Source organism: Dermochelys coriacea, chromosome 6 (assembly GCF_009764565.3).
Source record: "Dermochelys coriacea isolate rDerCor1 chromosome 6, rDerCor1.pri.v4, whole genome shotgun sequence".
Lineage (NCBI taxonomy): Eukaryota > Metazoa > Chordata > Testudines > Dermochelyidae > Dermochelys > Dermochelys coriacea.
The window spans coordinates 80,935,783-80,956,063 of record NC_050073.1 but is presented as its reverse complement, the minus strand read 5'-3'; the positions used below and the strand labels follow the sequence as shown (position 1 = coordinate 80,956,063).

The 20,281-nt window shown below is 41.6% G+C and overlaps 1 protein-coding gene across 4 annotated transcripts in view; it reads left to right on the top strand.

Moving 5' to 3' along the window:
• EGLN3 (egl-9 family hypoxia inducible factor 3) overlaps positions 1-19,615 on the top strand; it is a 39,040-nt gene extending 19,425 nt beyond the window's left edge. For 2 of the 4 annotated variants that reach the window (XM_038407007.2, XM_038407009.2), the window contains exons 2-4: positions 12,731-12,867; positions 13,584-13,657; positions 14,082-17,683. In XM_038407007.2, coding sequence (XP_038262935.1) covers positions 12,731-12,867; positions 13,584-13,657; positions 14,082-14,119 — 249 coding nt within the window. In that variant the 3' untranslated portion in view covers positions 14,120-17,683. Of the gene's footprint in view, positions 1-9,524; positions 9,645-12,730; positions 12,868-13,583; positions 13,658-14,081 lie in introns of all 4 variants that reach the window. The other 2 variants (XM_038407008.1, XM_038407006.2) reach the window with 2 other exon arrangements.
• The last annotated feature ends 666 nt before the right edge of the window (positions 19,616-20,281 follow it).

Below are 20,281 nucleotides of genomic sequence, written 5' to 3'. Positions count from 1 at the left end.
TAGGAAATGAAAGTGCGGGAAGGAAGGAGGGCGTTCAGTAAGAATCAGAAATGAGAAGTACATTGACTGTATGTACTGTAAGTGTGTGTTTCCTTTCTTCGGCAGTCTCTCTGTGAAGTGTACTCTGGAGTAAAGTTTGTGTTTGATTGCTGATACCCTCACGCTCTGCACGTAGCACTGTCATTAAGCCATCATCTAGCTGGCCAGGAGCCAGAACTCAGTAGTTAAGGGGCGGGCTTCCTAAACCGAAACAGCTTTTATTGATACAATGATGCACCAAGCCTGTTTACATCTGCTAATTGGAGACTAAATCTGAATATCCTGACAGAAAGTAATTAATTGGCTTATAGCCTCATAAATTTCAGGTTTTATGGTGATAGCATGGCTGCTCTCAACATGCAGTAAGTGAATCCATTCTCAAACTGTACTGCCTGTGGGCACATAAAAAGAACACCAGCTGAATAAAATTTCAGCATAAAGAGAAGTTTAAATTGGAACATAATTAAAACAAAACAAAACAAAACACTTTTCAGTATTGTAGAACACAATGAGCAGGGGAGTCCATGAGCAGTGGGAACTCAGAGAAATGTTAATCCTAGCAAATACAAACATATGTGGGTTAAGGAGCATGACAACACCCTTCTTACACAAGTGAAGATTTAATTCTTTTGAAGATTAGAAGAGACAAGGATGTTACTGTAAGCAGAATTACAATCCTATTGTCATAATATTCCATATAACTTTGGTTCTATTTCTTTAGCTTTCAGCATTCTCCTGAAAATGCAGAGTTGACAAATGATACCTATCCTTTGCAGTTGGAATAGTTTTTGGATCATCGGCTGATCTTTCTTTGTAGACTTTCTCTTCTTCTTCTTTTCAAGGAAAGACCCTTAACCAACCCTGTGGCAATCAGAATAATGACAGATGGTAGCATATTGAGATGGGGAGCTCCTGAAAATTTCTCATAAATGCATCTCTGTACATGTGGAAGCAGCTACAAAGATACAGCTGAATCATCAAGCCAGAATAAAAAGCAGAGAATTTTTTTGGATGATGAGGCGGGGAGGGAGGAAGACAGTGGTTTAAAGCACAAGTAAAAATGTTCTAAAAATCTATTTAGACCATAGTGTCTCTTTGGTATCTAGCATTAAAAGAATATATATAGGAAATGAAAGTGCGGGAAGGAAGGAGGGCGTTCAGTAAGAATCAGAAATGAGAAGTACATTGACTGTATGTACTGTAAGTGTGTGTTTCCTTTCTTCGGCAGTCTCTCTGTGAAGTGTACTCTGGAGTAAAGCAAACCAAGAATTTTTTTCTGTTCCTGGAACATCCAGATCTGTCCCAAAAGTATCCAACTATCAGGCCAACTGGTCTAGCACAGTGGTTCTCAAAGTTTTTTACTGGTGATCCCTTTCATACTGCAAGCCTCTGAATGCGATATGTTTTTATATATTTAACACCATTATAAATGCTGGAGGCAAAGCACGGTTTAGGGTGGAAGCTGACAGCTCCTGACTCCTCATGTAATAGCCTCGTGACCCCTGTGGGGTCCTGACTCTGTTTGAGAACCCTGGTCTAGAATATGCCTTCCCTTCTTCCTCAAGCCTATGCTTAATTTTGCAAGTAGTCGCAAGTCTCCCTTTGAACCCAGTAGGTACCCTTGTAGTTTTGTCTTCCCTCTATAGGTGAGAGAGCTTGCTTTCTCATTCAGCACTGACACTGAAGAGGAATGGAAATTTTTGGGAAAGTAAGGTGAGCAGAATGTACACTATTGGAACTGGCGGTTACCTTTCAAATGGACATTAGACAGTTTGTTTAGGTTTCTTAACATCATTCTCCTCTCCCTCTGTTCCCTCACATTTATTCTCCTGTAGAGACTATTACATTAGGCCAGTATGACTAGTCTATTCCTTGGTATGGTGGTTGGGTGTTTAGATTTTCATAAATTCAAACAAACTAATATTTAATACTAGCCATGTAAACCCTATACCTGAGCATTATAAATTACACAGTGGGAAACATTTGGGCACAATTGGGTGCAAAAAAAAAAAGTACTTAAGAAATGTCCCATTGTGCCTGTATATCATACGAGACCTGATTTGAGAATCTCTTTGCTTTGAGCATTAGATATTGGACTGTTCATGCTGTTTTAATGTAGTGCATGCTGTGTACCTTCTTTTTTTCCTCCAAGATGCACAGAATATTTGCAGTCTACAAACTACTCAACCTGTTTTTTAATGTGCTCACAGACCTGGGTCTCTGATGTGAATCCTGGTGCTCCTTATTCTCCAAATGTGTGTGTGGTTTTTAGTTCAGGATTGCAAACTACATATTAGACTCCATATTAGACTTTTAGGCAACTTGGAGTCATTTAAAAATATGTCCTAAAGCTTGTGTGTCAGAAGTAATGCAATTAATTATTAGTATTTTGGCTTTCCATCTCCTGACTTATAAATGAGAGGATGCAATTACATAAACCATTATTGCTTTGTGTTTATGTAGCACCTTTCATTTCACAGAACCTCAAAGTTCTTTCTAAACTTAACTAGCTCAACTATCTCAAATTTCATTGCACCACGACCATCTTCTGACAACAAAAATTACTACATGACACCAAGAGGGGTACTGAAGCCTAAGCTCTCCTGAGCCCCACTACCCCAGGCAGGGGGGCCAGAGCCCAAAGGCTTCAGCCCTGGATGGGGGCCTGTAACCTGAGCCCCACCACCCAGGGCTGAAGCCCTCGGGCTGTGGCTTCGGCCCCGGGTGGTGGGGCTTGGGCTGTGGCTTCAGCCCCAGGACCCAGCAAGTCTAATACCAACCCTGGCATTAAAATGGGGTTGCAACCCATTTTGGGGTCCCAAGCCACAGTTTGAGAACCGCTGAGAGGGATCACTGTGCTCTTTCCTGGGATCAAATATAGCTGCTGTTTAATGACAAACAGCAACACTACACAACAATCTGGTGCAGGAAATGGAAACGATATCAGAACCAGCTGATTTCTATAGAAGTAATTTATGCAGGCAGATGGTAATTATCCAAGGCAGAATTTAATTGGGTCACTGGAAATAACAGCTTCGGGATTGGAGAAAGGTTTGGGACCTATAGTGGTCACAAATGTCAGTACCTTATATTTACATCTTATCTTAAAATATCACCTTTATAGTCCCTACTAGCATGACACTGGCTCAATGCTAACATAGGGAAAATGCCACCTTCTGACCCATCATCACCATCCAGGAATTCCTTGAACTCCTCTTGAAATAGTGACTAACCCAACTCTACTTAGCTTGTGAAATCATCTGACAATTCCACAGTATATTGTGAGGTGGCTACAGGCCAGTAGTAAGAGAAATTAACCAGGGCTTTTCCCTGGTGGAAACATTGAGGGGAGAGAGAATGAAGTGAAGGGCAGGGGGTAGGGGGACTATTTATACATCTCTAGCTTTTTGTATACTTCCAGTCTTCATTTGTATTTCCTTGCCATCTTCTATGACTTGCAGAATTCTTCTCCTGGTAATTCAATTTGTAATACATGGTATTTGACTTTATCATTATTTCCTTTTTTGTAAATCTTTTTATGCAACATGTAATTCACTGACGATCCCTGACTCCTTGCTACAGATAATAATTACTTCTCAATTAACTGGTGGTTAGGTTTCCCAAGTGGGTAAACAAACATCTCCCATAATGACAGTGCAGAAACAGTAGGATTCTTGATTCCTTCATGGTATTCAAGTTCCCTAGGTTTGCTACATACAAGAAGACTTGAGACAGACAGAAACCCAGTCATAAGCCCCTCTATGATCTAATTACGGACAGGTAGTAAATAACACTCCAGGATTTTAGGGTTTTAATTTGTGATTGTCAGCTAGACAGCCTTTAACCAGCTAAGTAGTTTGTATGTACACTGATGTGTGAGGTTTTCAATCTGGAGTATTAGACCATAGTGTATTTTTTGGCATCAACAAATTGCAGACTAATGAAAGTAAATTCACCTGCTAAATCTGAGATTTACTCTTGAGTATTTGCAGTGGGAGGTTAAGCCTATTCACACTCCTTGCAGCTGATTTCACTGCTATAAAATAACAGCACAGGGCACATTCAGACTTCCTACTGCCTGATTGATTTATATTAAATCAGAATTGGCTCTTGGGGATAGACTTTCCCCCAAAGGAAAGTATTCTCCTTAACACATCAACACAAATCCATAGGGAATAATTATTGCTGTTGCACTAGCTGCTCCCCTATATAGGGGATAGTGATTTTGTTGATCTGATCCAGTCTCCATTTTTTGCATCAAGCCCAAGTGCTAAACTGGCAAATACCAATGTTCACCAATTACCTAAATTAGGTCTAGGTCACTCGGCTCATCTCCTGTTTCTTGTTGGCTTTCCAATGAATCCAAAAGCAGTACTAACAGCTGGAAGCCCTGCTGAGGCCAGCTTGATCTATACTGGAGCTGCTCCAGCCAGTGCTCTGATAAAACTTGATATCATTTCAACAGGCTCTAGGAGGACCGCAATGATTTCCCTTCATTGTTTGAGGCTTCATTCAAATATTACTAGTGCCAGGAAAAAGGATATTTCTCTTCTGCCCCTGAGTCTGCTGCTGCTGGAAAGCTCCTATTTAACCTTTTATATAAACACGTTCAGTGCTTTGGATGCTATGGTAATTGTTCTACTCATTCATCCCCAGGGACTCCTGTAAGTTGCAGATGCAGACAATACAAAATAATAATAATTAATACCTCGAGGCATCTGCCGAATAAAAGCACATGTTTCTTATTAGAATGTAGTGTGTGGGGAGACCTGGGAAGATTCTGGCCTCAGTGTTAAGGTATTAGATCCAGATCCTCAAAGATACCACACAACAGAACCACTAACCCAGGAACTTATCCTTGCAACAAAGTCCGTTGCCAACTCTGTCCACATATCTATTCAGGGGACACCATCATAGGGCCTAATCACATCAGCCACACAGAGGCTCCTTCACCTGCACATCTACCAATGTGATATATGCGAGCAATGCCCCTCTGCCATGTACATTGGTCAAACTGGACAGTCTCTACGTAAAAGAATGAATGGACACAAATCAGACATCAAGAATTATAACATTCAAAAACCAGTCGGAGAACACTTCAATCTCTCCGGTCACTCGATTACAGACCTGAGAGTGGCTATCCTTCAACAAAAAAACTTCAGAAACAGACTCCAACGAGAGACTGCTGAATTGGAATTAATTTGCAAACTGGATACAATTAATTTAAGCTTGAATAGAGACTGGGAGTGGATGGGTCATTATACAAAGTAAAACTATTTCCCCCTGTTTATCCCCCACCCCCCACTTTTCCTTAGACGTTCTTGTCAACTGCTGGAAATGGCCCACCTTGATTATCACTACAAAAGGTTTTCTCTCCCCCGCCGCTCTCCTGCTGGTAATAGCTCACCTTAAGTGATCACTCTCCTTACAGTGTGTATGATAAAACCATTGTTTCATGTTCTCTCTGTGTGTGTGTGTATATAAATCTCCCCACTGTATTTCCCACTGAATGCATCTGATGAAGTGAGCTGTTGCTCACGAAAGCTTATGCTCAAATAAATTTGTTAGTCTCTAAGGTACCACAAGTACTCCTTTTTTCTTTTTGCGAATACAGACTAACACAGCTGCTACTCTGAAATTAGGCACCACTGACACTTTCATAACCACCACTCAGCTGCTGCCTAACCCCTACTCCTTCCGCTAACTTGCCACCAGATGGCACTTGCAAAGCCACCTATGTTCTGACATTGCCACACAGCTAACGAGCTTCTAGTCTGTAAGGTGGCCAGTCATTGTGCAAATCCTTTATTTCACATCAGGGGCTTCAATCAGGGTCTCCCAGATGACTGCCCTAGCCACTGAACTGAAACTTATGAAAGAAGGCCTCCTCTTCCCTCCTGTTTTTGTGTAAGCTCTCCGGTTGGAGAGCTCTGAAGATGCCTACCTCATAACTTGCCTGTGGGGCCCAAAGTGGAGAAATGCCTGTCTGCCCTCCCTCCCACCCCCAAATCCTGCATCGCACTGTGGCTTGGGCATCTGGACATGTAGAGTGAGGCAGCAAAGCATACACGCTGAGGCTGAAAATAGGTGCTGGGGAAACTTTGCCTGTAGAAACATAGGCACCAAGAGCATTGAGGCACCTACACGGTTCAGTGGCAGCTGAGCGAGGGTTTTGTGAATCACCGTGGGGCCTGATTCTGGAATTTAGGTGTCTAAAGTGGCAGTGAGGCAGTTTTTGTGACTGGCCCCAAGGGCATGGTGTCCTAGTGTGCTGTAGATTTAAACCCTCGCTTGCTGCATTTGACAAGACCAGGGAGACGGTTCCAGCTGCTAGAGCATGGGCTACCTAAGCAGCTGGCCTGGCTTCAGTGTGTAACTTTACGGGAGGGTTTGCGGCTGAGGATCCTGAACAGAACAAGGCACTTATCTCTAACCCTTCAGCCAGGTACACCATGTCAGCCAGTTAAGGGCCTAAGCCCCTCTTCTTTCCCAGCCCCTCTCCTAGGCATTTCACTCCTGGTTAGCTTAGGCAGCTCCTCACTAAGCCTGCCGGCTTCTGAGGATCCCTGTCTTAAGCACCTAACTCTCCCCATGCACTGTATAGGGCAGGGGTCTCAAAGTCCTGGCCCACGGGCCATCTGCGGCCCGAGAACCTCCCCACTGCGGCCTCTGTCTGCTGCAGGCGCCGCCCCCCGCAGCTTTCCATTGGCTGGGGGAGAGGGACAGAGATACCATCTCTAGTCGCCGGGCAGAGTCAGCCATGGAGGCAGCATCACTTTTTTCCACGACGAATATAAACAAGTCAAAATACCGAACACAACTATTTGATGCACACCTTGCTGCAATCCTGAAGGTTTCAACTGCTCAATCATTGAGGCCAAACATCAACAAACTGACAGCACTGACGCATTGCCAGGTGTCTGGCAAACACTAAAAACTATCTGGCAGGCAAAGAATTGTATAAAGTTGTAAGACAGTTTTACTACTTCTAAGAAAATCAAAATAAAATATACAATATAAGCGTTTTCTTTTCTGAACACCATCTTCAGTGACATTATTGGCCCGCTGGGAGGATTGGAGGACTGGCACTGGCCCTAAGGTAAATTGAGTTTTGAGACGCTGTGTATAGGGAGTCTGGGCACCTAGCTGTGGGCTGAGGATTCCACTAGGTGGCAGGGCACCACGGGGCTGGCATTGAAATACTGAGCTGATCAGCCCCTAAGTACCTTTAAGACTCTGGGCCTTAGGCTGTGTCTACACAGCAGCTGGAAGGTGTAGTTCACAGCTCAGGAAGATGTACATGCTAGCTCTGATTGAGTTAGCGAACTAAACGTAGCAGTGTGGGTGCTGTCAGCCTTGGCAGCAGCTCTGGCTATCCACCCAAACACAACTCTGTCTGAGATCCTGGTATGTTCATGCCATGATGGGGACACTGCTCTTTTGGGGCACTAGTTTGAGCAGAGCTAGCACGTATGTCTACCAGTGCTGGGGATTACATCTCTCAGCTGCTGTGTAGATGTACCCTTAGTGACAGCCTCTGACTTATTACACCATAAGAGCTCACTTTTTTCAAACCGCAATCCCTCTGAATTTTTATTTGAACAATTCCTTGCTGTTCAAATGATGTTTGCCCATTGAAGAAAGCCTTCCTCAGCCGTCAAGCACCACCATAATATTGTGTAAACACCTTGTTTTCAAGCCAGGGCATCTCAATCAGCCAAAGAGTATTGTTCCTGTGGTACAAAGAATTAGTATTGTCCTTCCTCTACTGCCAGAGCTCACAGTCATGGGCTCCCTCTAAATTGCAAATACAACTGTCAGTGAACCTGGTTCCAACCAAGTTTGTCCCTTAGCCTTTTTACTGAGCTATATTTAGCTATATTTCCAGTACTGCCATGGAGAATGGACCTTAGCAGTGTTTCTCAGTCTGGTAATGAAATATCATTTGAGGTTCAACCTACATTACAAATTGACACCCAACTTGCAGCCAGTGTTCCCTGAAATGACTATAGTGAATAGGGCCTTAGAGACGTATCCTGCAAGGTGCCAGCACATCCTAAGAGTGCCTATTGATATTGATTGGAATTAAGAGCATCCATCACCTCCTTGAGATTCTCACCTTACCATGTAGGATTGGGCCTCAAAATAGCTATGTCCATAGGGTCTTAAACAGCAGAGCCGATTATAAATTGCATCCCATAATGACTTGTTAGTGCCATTCTGGCAACCTTTACAGGAAAGGACAGGCAACGTGAAGGAAAGTAAATTATTATAGCATTAAAAATAGAGAACTGTATGTGTGCAGCTGTGTACAATCATTTCCGCAATTGGCACACCCTTGAGGGAACAGAGTCTAAGCTTAATTAACAGAGGTTCAGAGGGATTCATTGTGCTGCTGACTGTCTGCCACCATTGCTACTACCTATTCCATGCCTCCAGTGTTAACAATAAAGGAACAGTTTTGGGGGGGAAAGCTAGTATGGCCATATCTTACTAGAGTTTAGTGCACTTAGGTTGTCACTACCAATTCAGATCAATAATTTAGAGAAGTGAGGCATGGTAACCTATTGATAATCCCTTGAGCATCCAGTGCCCTGTCTGCTAATATCATTCTACTGGGGGAACTCATGTTAAATGTGTACGTGCTGCAAAAGACCACTTTTTTTTTTTTTAAGCGCTCAATACATACTCCTCCTAGTCATCTGTAGTTCTATCTTGTGGTTCATAATGATTCATGTTTGTGTTTCTGTTGATTCTTCTCACCATTAAATGTGAAATTAACCAAACCTTGACTTAAATGGCCACATCAGCAGGTTTGAGGATGATCAAAGAAAGAATTGTGATTATGAAAACTTTTGGTTACTTCTGTGGCTCAGCCCGTGACAGCAAACATGTATAGCCTGGTTCAAGCACAGCCTAAAGATTTGCATATCTCTGCACACTTCCCTCCTGGGGAACCTGAATTTGCAATTGCATGTGGTGTTTTTGGATATGAGCTATGTGTGCAGGAAACGTGGAGTGGAGGATGGGGACACAGCAAAACTTCAGCATAGTAAGATTGCTGTCTGCTTTCACTATAACCAAGAACTTCAGATTAACAGTGACCATGCAGTTTTAGAAACCCTAGTAAACCTTTATTGAGATACTCTCTTGAACAACAAGCTGCTGATGAAAGTTATGTTGCTTTTAAATAATAGTAACTTGGTCCCTTACGTTTTAGCATATTACTCAAAATAAATTATTTTCCCCCTCCAGTGTACTTGCTCTTATACACCAAAGGCGTTACCTGTATGGAATTGCCCATAGGCAGGATCGTATGGGGAAAGAAATTTGTGACTGGTCCTCTTGTTAGTATCCACTGGAATCTTTGGATTGATGCTCTGAATAATATAGTATTTAGAGTCAAATCAACTATTCAGGAAGGTTTTAAAAACAAAGAGAGAGTCTTGGGGAATTTAGTTGATGGATATTTTTCTTTCATTTAGGCAATGGTAGCTTGCTACCCTGGGAACGGAACTGGGTATGTTCGTCACGTAGACAATCCAAATGGCGATGGGCGCTGTATCACCTGTATTTATTACCTGAATAAGGATTGGGACTCAAAGGTATGTGAGCCATGGGTTCCAAAAGCAACCCCATATTTCTAGGCAAGGGAAGGCTGGTCCAGAAACAGTTTGTTTTTGCTATCAGTTGTTTACTTGTATTTCATATTTTCATGAACTCTTGAACAGCTGGTTTAAAAACTGCACTTTTCAGTTACATTTTGGGTTTTCTTGCTGTTTTTAGCAACCCCTTTGGAAGCTTGAAACTGAAATTGTTTCCTTATCAGTTTTTTTTTTCCTTCCATTTCCCCTTCTCCCTCCCTCTCTCTCCCCTTTCTGAGTTTGTTGTTGTAGAACAGCTCATGTGCTGGGCTGCTGGCATTTTAGTTCTCTTTAGAGAAAAGAGTAATGAAGCATCTAGAAAGAAACCACATCCACTCAGGACTAAGTGGAATCTGGGAGCAGTTTTAACAAAAAATGGCAGGTCAGTTTTGGGGTCTGTCCCTTTAAGTTGACCTGCAAAGGATCTATAAAAATTGGGTTTGTGCCCTTTTTTGCTTCTTATGATTCACGAAGAGGGCATGAAAGACATTTTATTAATTTATGCTTGTTTTTTCACATTAGGGATATTAGGAATGTGAAGTCTGATCTTTCCTGACTTTGCTAGAAAATTTCTTGCCAGAAATGTTTATGATCTCTCACCTTAATTTAAAGACTTGGGTATTGTGACTGCTTCCTGGTTAAATAAAGGCTGCTTTATGTCTCTATGGAAACATAAAAGTGCTACAAAGTGGGTGTAAAAGCCCCATGGGAATATCCTTGTTCAGGTATTCCCCCCTTCCCCCCCCCACAGCTAAAGTAGAACTGATATAAATTCTCTGCATGAGCCCTTGTCTAGCATAGGGGGCACAATGAATGCATGTTGAGCACCGAGCCGCGATGCTGCTATGCCTTATGCTGGGAGTCAGTCAGGGCCTTGCATGGTCCTAGAATACTGAGAACACAAAGGTGGTTTAAAGCTATCTTTTGTCCCCAGCCCCAAGCACAAGAACGGATTAACTACAGATTTGGTCCCTTGAGTCAAGAAAGACTACCTTCCTTCCTTCCCATCAGTCAGGCATACAGAATGTTTGGCGACTAGAATTCTCATGGTAGCCCATCTTCCTTCTACTCTAGATCCCTGAACTGTTTTATTTTCCTGACTGCCTTTGGCACTATTAGAATCTGTCAAAGATGAACTTTCCATGATGATTTGGTATTTTAGGGGTGATCTGTTCAGGCTTATGGGGCCTGCAGCTTCAGACTCCATTCTGTGTGGCCTCTAGGAGTTTCCTCAGTGGATTGGGGCCATTTGTCATGTTTTCTGGCTCCAACTGTCTCATTAGACCCCTTAATGCATTAAAGATGCAAGTTTTTGCTCAAGTGGTCTGACCCCTGCTCCCATTGAATCTTATGGAAAAACTTTCATTGACTTCAGCTTTAAAGTAAGATCAGACCCAGCAAAGGAAGCACTTCCTGAGTGTGAGAAGTAGCTTCATTTCTTTATGACTGTACCTCCAGGGTCAGAGCCAAAATTGAGGCTCCTCTGCAGCACTGTCCCACCCTCTCTGTACTCCTGTCCTGTGTAAAACCCCTCTGGAGAAGGAGCTCCTGTGGTCTGCAGTGGGGCTAGCAGCTGGAAGGCAGGGAGCTTGGCTGTATTTTGTGACACTGTCCCCTGCTTAATCTCATGAACATCTGAGTATGCATTTCCCTCAACAGCCACTGTTAAGCCAATGGCAGCAGGGCTGGGTGAGGGCTAATGGGGCAACACTGAGGCAGGGGCTGTCAAGGCGGATCATTTCCCCACAGATTTCCTAGATTCATGGGATTGGGAGGCCTTGCCCCCTGTATACTCCCCACGTCTTTAAATCCCTTCCTTTCAAGGGGTCACAGCACACTTCATAAGGGGAATCGGATAGAGTTTCCCTAGCTCTCTGGCCACATCCCATGAGTTTCTTTGCCAAATGGGGTGAGCTGGCTCTCGTTTCTGTGCATGTTGTATCTTACAGGGCAATTAATTCAGCCCTGAGCAGGGGATTTATCAGACCTTAGATAATAAACAAGATAAGGGCTTGTAAAATCAAAGACTGTTTCTTCAGATTTCTGTTGTTAGAATGCTTTCAAACCTGTTCCCAGGTTATTTCCTGGTCAGATAATACTAAGGTCACCTTCTTCTTAACATGCATTGGTCATGTAAAGCCGCCATCCCTTTAAGTGCCAACACACTTCCTCCACTAAATCCCGACAAGTGATTTAATATTAGAGAGATGCTGCCACTGAAAAATCCTGTATTATAGAAAAACACAATCCTGGACCTACAGCATGTTCTGAATAATACCCCCCACATATTGAAATGGAAAAAAATGTAATCATCTACTTGACCTGTTGCACTTCCCTTAGTCCTCTAGGAGGATGGTAGCAAAGACTTGTACCCTGTGTGCTTCCGCTGATGCACGTAAATTGGTGCAAACTTTGTCCCATAAGATTGTCAGAAACCAGAGTGAGAGATGTGATAGAAGCCACGCTACAAGGACCAGAAGGAGTGAGAAGAGTGGATGATGTATATACGATTTTATATATAAAATGCAACTTTAGATGGCTGGATACACCCTCATATTCGTGTCCAGTGCAGCATTCCACTGTCAGACCCAAAAGAGAACTCCTATGTGGCTGCAATACCAGGGTTTTGAAATGCCATTTGACAGTCATGCAGTGAAGTTTGATCTCAAACCAGTAAGAATGAACAAACAATCTTCTTATGAGTCTTAACTAATTTTAGAAATGAGACCGTGAGTTCAAGTGGTTTTCATGTGTTTGTGACAGAACCTCTGTGAAGGGGGAAGTCTTGTCTAAAAAAGCAGTTGGTGTTTCATCTTGGCTAACTTTCTTTAAACAGATATTTATTATGCTCAATCAATCTGAATTGTTTGCTAAAATCAAAGTGACTAACGTGAGACAACACACAGCTTTCCAGCACTGCAATGTGCTGCTGTTGCATTGCCCTCAACTTTTACTCCACGTTTGTTGTGTGTTAAAGAGGAAAAAATTGTCATTTTAAATGTGGGTGTATGTATGTGGGGAAACATAACCCTTCACTCTACTTTCAGCTGCATGGTGGAATTCTTCGAATATTCCCGGAAGGAAAGTCCTATGTAGCAGATGTTGAGCCCATTTTTGACAGGTTACTTTTTTTCTGGTCAGACCGAAGGAACCCACATGAAGTGCAACCTTCCTATGCAACCAGGTAAATAAGATGTTCAGTATTGACATTGGCCAAAGATTAAAGAGCTTGGCTCTTTTCCAACACACACACAGCATATAAAAATATATAACCTTTTATGTGAGGGGGGGTGTATCTGTATATATGCACACATGCATATGTACAGTATAAATACTAATGTGAATGGAGTTTATCTGGGACCATTGAAGCCAATGGAAATTTCCCTACAAAAATGAGCAGCAGGATCAAGCCATATACGTGCATAACATATATAGGATGAAGTTCCCCACTCCCTCTACCCCATTTGCTGTGGCCCGTTTATGCTGCTGTGGCAGCATACTGGAGCTGTAAGCCCTTCAGCTGGTGAGGAGAGAATTCCTCAGTGGCAGGCTCTGCATAAAACAGCCATAGTGAATGAGTGTGGGGGTCCTTGGAGTAGGCCTGTATCATGTAACCTTACAGGGATTGGTGGTGCTGCTCCAACCATAGGCAAGCCAGGCTACCATAAGTTAGAGCAACCCCCAAGCTGGCTAAGTCCCCCCAGGGATTGTTTCAACACCTGGAGCATCTAGAATGGGAAGATCTTAAATTGATTTCTGCCCTCCCTCTACCAGATCTGTGCTACAATAGACAAACGAGAGTATTGAGCTCTCTGTATGAGAATAAAAACCCAGTGTTCTTAGGTGTTTTAGTGTCTTCTTGGGAGTCTAAGAAATAAATCCTTTCCTTTTTGTTCACAGATATGCCATGACTGTGTGGTATTTTGATGCTGAAGAAAGAGCAGAAGCCAAGAAAAAGTTTAGGAATTTAACTGGTATGATTTTTTTCATAAATCTACTGAAAATAATTCAAGGCATTTTTGTTTCACTATGGCTAACCAGCATGCACCATGCTGTGATGTCACAGCTACTACAGAACTACATGGGACCACACAGCTGGCCTAACTCTTCCATCAACCTAACTCTGTAGTGTAGACAGGTCTAAATCTCTGACTGCCAAGATGAGAAGTCAAGTATAGATCATACTAACTGTCCTGTTCCATACACTCTCCCTGAACCTCAGATCCTGGAGACAGGATACTACTCTAGATACTACTCCAATGGGTCTGACCCAGTATGGCAATTCTTATACAAATATATTTCTTTCGCCAACTGAGTCTTCTGATTACTGCTATTACATTAGATGTTCAAAACATTTACTTACTATAACTTAATTGCATTTTCAATTGTTCATTGTAGATGCAGGGAAGACAGAAGCAGCTCTTCATGAAGACTGAAAGTGATCTGCTGGCATAGTGCTTTTATCACAACCGTTTCTGAACTCTTTGCAAATGATGAGATCCAAAGATGACTTGTCCATTTCCAGTGAAACATGGGACATTCTTCTTACCCACAGGAATGTACTGACTTGTCAGTCTAACACCTGCATATTACATTGATGGTACTCACAGTAGCCTCTTATCATGCCTGCATCTGGCAGAAGGGAACCCTTGTTTTCTATTTGCCTTTAACTGAAGAAAGTAACCAGGATTTTAGTAAAAGAAGAATGTCACCAAAGCCTAATGCAAGTGGCTAAGCCAGCTGGCTCTTAGTAATAGTGGTAATAAAGATAACAAGTATTGGAACCAGTGGGGAAAAAACCTGGGTCTTATTTGCACTTTATGTAAATTTCTTAGCTGAATGGAAAGGCGATTTACAAATTAAAATCTGTTGCAGATGCCAATGGGCAATGCAAGATATTGGAAATGTGAAATTAAACTAGGTATTTGTAGAGGGTCATCTTCTGTTATGCTTAACATGGGGCCATTGATGGGCTGCTAATCACTTTTGCTGCACAGAGCATTGGCTTTATTCTCCTGTATTATTGCTTTCTAAAAGGATAATCTTCCATGTTGCCATCAAACTGCCTGGATTTTGTTCACATTTCAACAGTCACGCAGTAGCAATTCAGTTGCTTTGCCCTTTTACAGCCCCTGGACAGAGGGTGGGGAGGCAGTTATGCATCTGTTCACAATTTTGTGAATTATTTTTTTTCTTTTTTGATTTGAGCTGGATCAATGTTCACTTCCCATTTTCAGTTTGTTTTTTAAAGCAGCTGGTTTCACCGAAAGATTGGTAAGCTGGGGAGGTTGATGGCACACAAAATGCTTTAGCCCTTAGAGCCAAGAATTTTTAATTGAGTCTCCGTATACCAACTTGTGTATGATTAGAAGTGTGAATTTGGAAGGTCAAGATATGTTTGGCAGCCTGACAAATGTACGATGAATAACTATGTCTAATTTAGAGTTTTGATTTCTCTCTCTGCTGCCCATCCTGAGTTTGGACATTTTGGTTAATTTGTATGTATGTGCACTTTGAATGAAAAAGTGATGCTGTCCCAATTATTTCAAATTATTTTCCCTCCTGCATTTGAGCCACAAGATATACAAAAAGAGGATTAGGCTCAGATGAGCAGGAACACATTTTCTTCAAGTGTGTGGGGTTTTTTGTTTTTTGTTTTTGTTTTTTAATTTAAAAGTTAGATGAATAACTTCCAAGGTGTCCCCAAGCAGCTTAAACGTCCAAAACCAAGACTTAGCTGCTCAGTATAGATCTCACTGATGTTGAGAAAATTGTCATGGTCACATTGAGCACATAAATAAATCATTCTTGTTTTAACAATTGTACACCTAGTGTGTAAACTTTCCCTCTTCATTCATATAGTTATACCAGGCTTGTCAATGTATGTCAGTACCTACTTACATCTTCCAAGTATATGCTTTCCCCTCTGGCCCATACTTCCATGTGTCAGGGGATGGTTTTGAGGGGCCCTGCCAATTATGATTTTTCTTCCCCATTTTAACCAACCCACCCTTGACTCAGTTTGTCACATGCCTGACCAGAAGGGAAGCAATTGGCAGGACAGCCTTCATGGGCAAGCACATGGCTTCCGCAGAACTTGACCCAGAGAATGAGTGATGATGTGAGTGCTAGGCACTGCCAAATTAGGATCTTTTGACATTATTCAAGCTTCCTAGCTAGGGAAAAAAGTACAACAGCAACACAAGATGTAAAAGCAGCAGCTTTTCTGACATGAGAAATGGCAAAAGGAATTGAGATTTTGAGCCAATTGTGATCTTTAAGAAAAGAGGGTCATCCTTGTGCCATTTTTTGAAGTCTGAATTTAAGTCAACTAATATTCGCCAACCCCTCTTCCTCAGACTTCTACTGGGGATCCAGGTGTGATCATGTGGTTTTAACTCCACTTGGTCTGACAGTGTGTGTGTGTGTGTGTGTCTCTCTCTCTCTCTATCTCTTTTCAGGGCACACATCCTGCTGAATGAGAGAGATGCATTTGAGGAGGGGAGATGACACAACCATCCCTGATCCCTGTAAATCATACTAGGTTCCCTCTAATAAGGCATGTAATTTGATACATTTCTTCTGTAAAGTAAAATTCTTCCACTACAGATGCATCTAAATAGCACAAAATGGGCTTGAAGGAAACATAATCAACTTAAAATTCTAATTCCAAAGGAGTCAAAAGTCTTAACTAAAAGCAATAGGTGACTCCTTGAAAGAAGAATTTATGTAAATAGTTAAATGTTGAACTCTCTAAAAGACTGGCTGCAGGGGAATATGTTTTTAATAGTTTGAGTGTCTCTATGCAAAGTTGACATTTTCTACATTTTAAAAAGTTCTTTAAAGGAGTTTTTTAATTATTTGAGGGGGCAAACCTAATAAAAACTCATTGCTTCTGCTAGATTTCAGAAACATTAAACTTAATCAATATTGCCTATTAGATAATGATGTTAGTGCAAATCACATCAACTGCCTACAACAAAGTAATGTGTACAATTTTTTTTTAAAAGGGTCTGGATGTTAAAGGTACTTTTATTATCTCTGTTGCCAGCATAAGGCACCAGCAGTGTGCTTGGGTGGTGTGGAGAAATCAGTGCATTTATTGTAAAGAAAATGTTTGCTAAATGTTTTCAGTTTCAGCCTATATTCTCTTGGTCTAGGTAAGAGTGTTGATTGATTGATTTTTTTTTTACCTGGAAGAGACAGACCTTTCATCTCTCAATATGTAAAATTTAAACATCAAGAAACTGATTATACAGGATTATAAAATATTCCCCCTTTCCCTCACCACAGATCTGAGATCAGTGGAAGGATCTCTGTGCATGTTTCACACATTAATTTTAACAAGTCATTAATGAAGCCTTATTCTTGAAGTCTCTCCCACATTCTTCCCACTTTTTCTTGAGGGGGATGCTTGCAAACTGGTACACAAGAGCAAAGTTTTCTTTTAGCAGCTGTACTAATAATAAAATGCATGAATTGCTTCTCTACATATGGACTTAAGAAGTTTCTTTCCAGCTTTGGGTTTCATGGCAAAGTGTTTAAAATATACTGTATATAGCTAAACAGCGTGTGCCATCTGGCTGTGAAAATGGACTTATTTCTCCAGTGTATTTAATTTTAAGTCTTCCCAAAGCCACCAACAGCTTGTTTACACATTTAGGTAAATGTGTGCCTTCATCATTTATGTCTGCAGAACTGCTGTACAACGTGAAAGATGGAGGTTTTGTTGTTTTTTTTGTTTTTGTTTTGTTTTTCTTCCATAGATTCCAAGGACAGAAGGGACCATTTTGATCATCTAGTCTGACCTCCTGTAGAACACAGGCCACAGAACTTACCCAAAATATTTCCTAGAGCAGAGTTTTTAGAAAAAATAAAATCCAATCTGGATTTAAAAATTGTCAGTGATGGAGAATCCATGGCTTTTAAAAAAAAATAATTAGTTGCCCTTCCCAATGTGACTTCATTTCACATTAGGTGATGTTGGAAGATCTGCAAGCTCCACTAAGCTATCATTCCCAACAGGGCCTACTGGTTGTGAAAGAAAGCTGGGAGAGGACAAACAACTTCTTTAAAAACAAAAACAGAAGGCATTGATAAATAGAGAGAGGCTATTTGTATTCTTAAGCCTGTATCTGACTTGTTAGATTAATGAGAGGCTCAAGAGGCCTTTTCCCCCCTTTAGTTTACCCTTGCTCCTGTGAGTAAATGACTTCTGCAAAAGTCGAGTTTGAAAAGATCGTGATCATAGAATCATAGAATATCAGGGTTGGAAGGGACTTCAGAAGGTCATCTAGTCCAACCCCCTGCTCAAAGCAGGACCAATCCCCAACTAAATCATAACTTGAAGCAATTGCTTTTGATGTTTTAAACTAGTCCTTTTTGTACAAAACACTAGGACCACACTGCTAAGATTGCCTTAAAACAAGTACATCCTAACTCTTTGCAGAATTACTTGAAATATGACAAATGTACTACAGATACTAAAGAACTGATAACTGACAATTATAAGCATAATAAGAAATATTGGTTATTTGTACTATTCTATGGTATAAACAGCATGTTGTATTCAGCACACACTAGAACTTCTGACATCTAAACTTGACTATAGACTATTGATTTTATACTTATGTGGTTCTGGCTGAATAAATAAACATAGAATCATAGAATATCAGGGTTGGAAGGGACCCCAGAAGGTCATCTAGTCCAACCCCCTGCTCAAAGCAGGACCAAGTCCCAGTTAAATCATCCCAGCCAGGGCTTTGTCAAGCCTGACCTTAAAAACCTCTAAGGAAGGAGATTCTACCACCTCCCTAGGTAACGCATTCCAGTGTTTCACCACCCTCTTAGTGAAAAAGTTTTTCCTAATATCCAATCTAAACCTCCCCCATTGCAACTTGAGACCATTACTCCTCGTTCTGTCATCTGCTACCATTGAGAACAGTCTAGAGCCATCCTCTTTGAAACCCCCTTTCAGGTAGTTGAAAGCAGCTATCAAATCCCCCCTCATTCTTCTCTTCTGCAGACTAAACAATCCCAGCTCCCTCAGCCTCTCCTCATAAGTCATGTGCTCTAGACCCCTAATCATTTTTGTTGCCCTTCGTTGTACTCTTTCCAATTTATCCACATCCTTCCTGTAGTGTGGGGCCCAAAACTGGACACAGTACTCCAGATGAGGCCTCACCAGTGTCGAATAGAGGGGAACGATCACGTCCCTCGATCTGCTCGCTATGCCCCTACTTATACAACCCAAAATGCCATTGGCCTTCTTGGCAACAAGGGCACACTGCTGACTCATATCCAGCTTCTCGTCCACTGTCACCCCTAGGTCCTTTTCCGCAGAACTGCTGCCGAGCCATTCGGTCCCTAGTCTGTAGCGGTGCATTGGATTCTTCCATCCTAAGTGCAGGACCCTGCATTTATCCTTATTGAACCTCATTAGATTTCTTTTGGCCCAATCCTCCAATTTGTCTAGGTCCTTCTGTATCCTATCCCTCCCCTCCAGCGTATCTACCACTCCTCCCAGTTTAGTATTTCTGTGATCTTTACAGAAACAAGGGATTTTAAAAAAATGAAAAGTATTTTATTCCATTTTTGTTGAATTTAAAATGTTTGAATGTTTTTTGCAAATAGCTGGTTTGAACACCACTCACATCGAAAAGGAAAATTTATCTATTTGCAGGCAAATTTAATTATTTTTACTTCAACTGTGATGTACTACCAGCTCTTTCAGAGTGAGTTATGGGTAAACCTTCTCTTGTCAGGTTGTATGCTGGTCAACAATCCCGGCACTTTGGAGTCAATAGATACTAATTCATGTGGTGGTATTTTACAATCCAGCACATTTTGTGTTCATATTAATTAAAAAAGTGTGGAATGAAACAAATTAAGTGTTGCAGGAGTCAATAAACACTGGGTCATGTTAAATTCTGTGCTGAGCAAGTCTCTTCAGTCTTGTTTCTTATTCAGGAGGTATGAGATGTTACATAGTTGAATCTATAGAGTTGAGAAACGTGATGGCATTGAACATATAATCAATAATCAGCACTTTTTCATAGATGGTGGCAGTAGTCCTTTGGGGTACTGCACATTTCTGGAAAGCTGTCAGTGAAGAAATCCAATTTGTTTCCAGCAGCTTGGCCTGTATCCTTGCTCACTTCCTGCTATTTTGAGGTTAGTCACCTAGCTAACGACACTCTTCTTGAAGTGCCTATTTGTTTTCACACTCTTGTTGGGCCAGATAACATTGTCAGCTGATATGTTTTATTTTTAACAAAGTTCACATCCTTTATCTGCTTCTTTTTCCAACTGAGTCGCAGTTTTCTCTTCCACAAGTATGGGACATTGCTCTGCGCTTGCACTAACATTTTATAAATTGAACAACCAGGACAGGTTCACTATGCAGTGCTGTGCACTCCACTTGACTTTTTTCTTTTTTTTGGCAGTATTTTTATTGTGGGAATTTTTTTCCTATGCAAAACCTGCCTGTGCTGGAGGGCTTGGCGTACTTTGTAGGGTTCCCCCCTCCCACTTGAAGTGTTCTGTAAGCCCAGGTTAATGGTCTGATTCTGTGACTTTGAGGATTCCTCACTGTACAG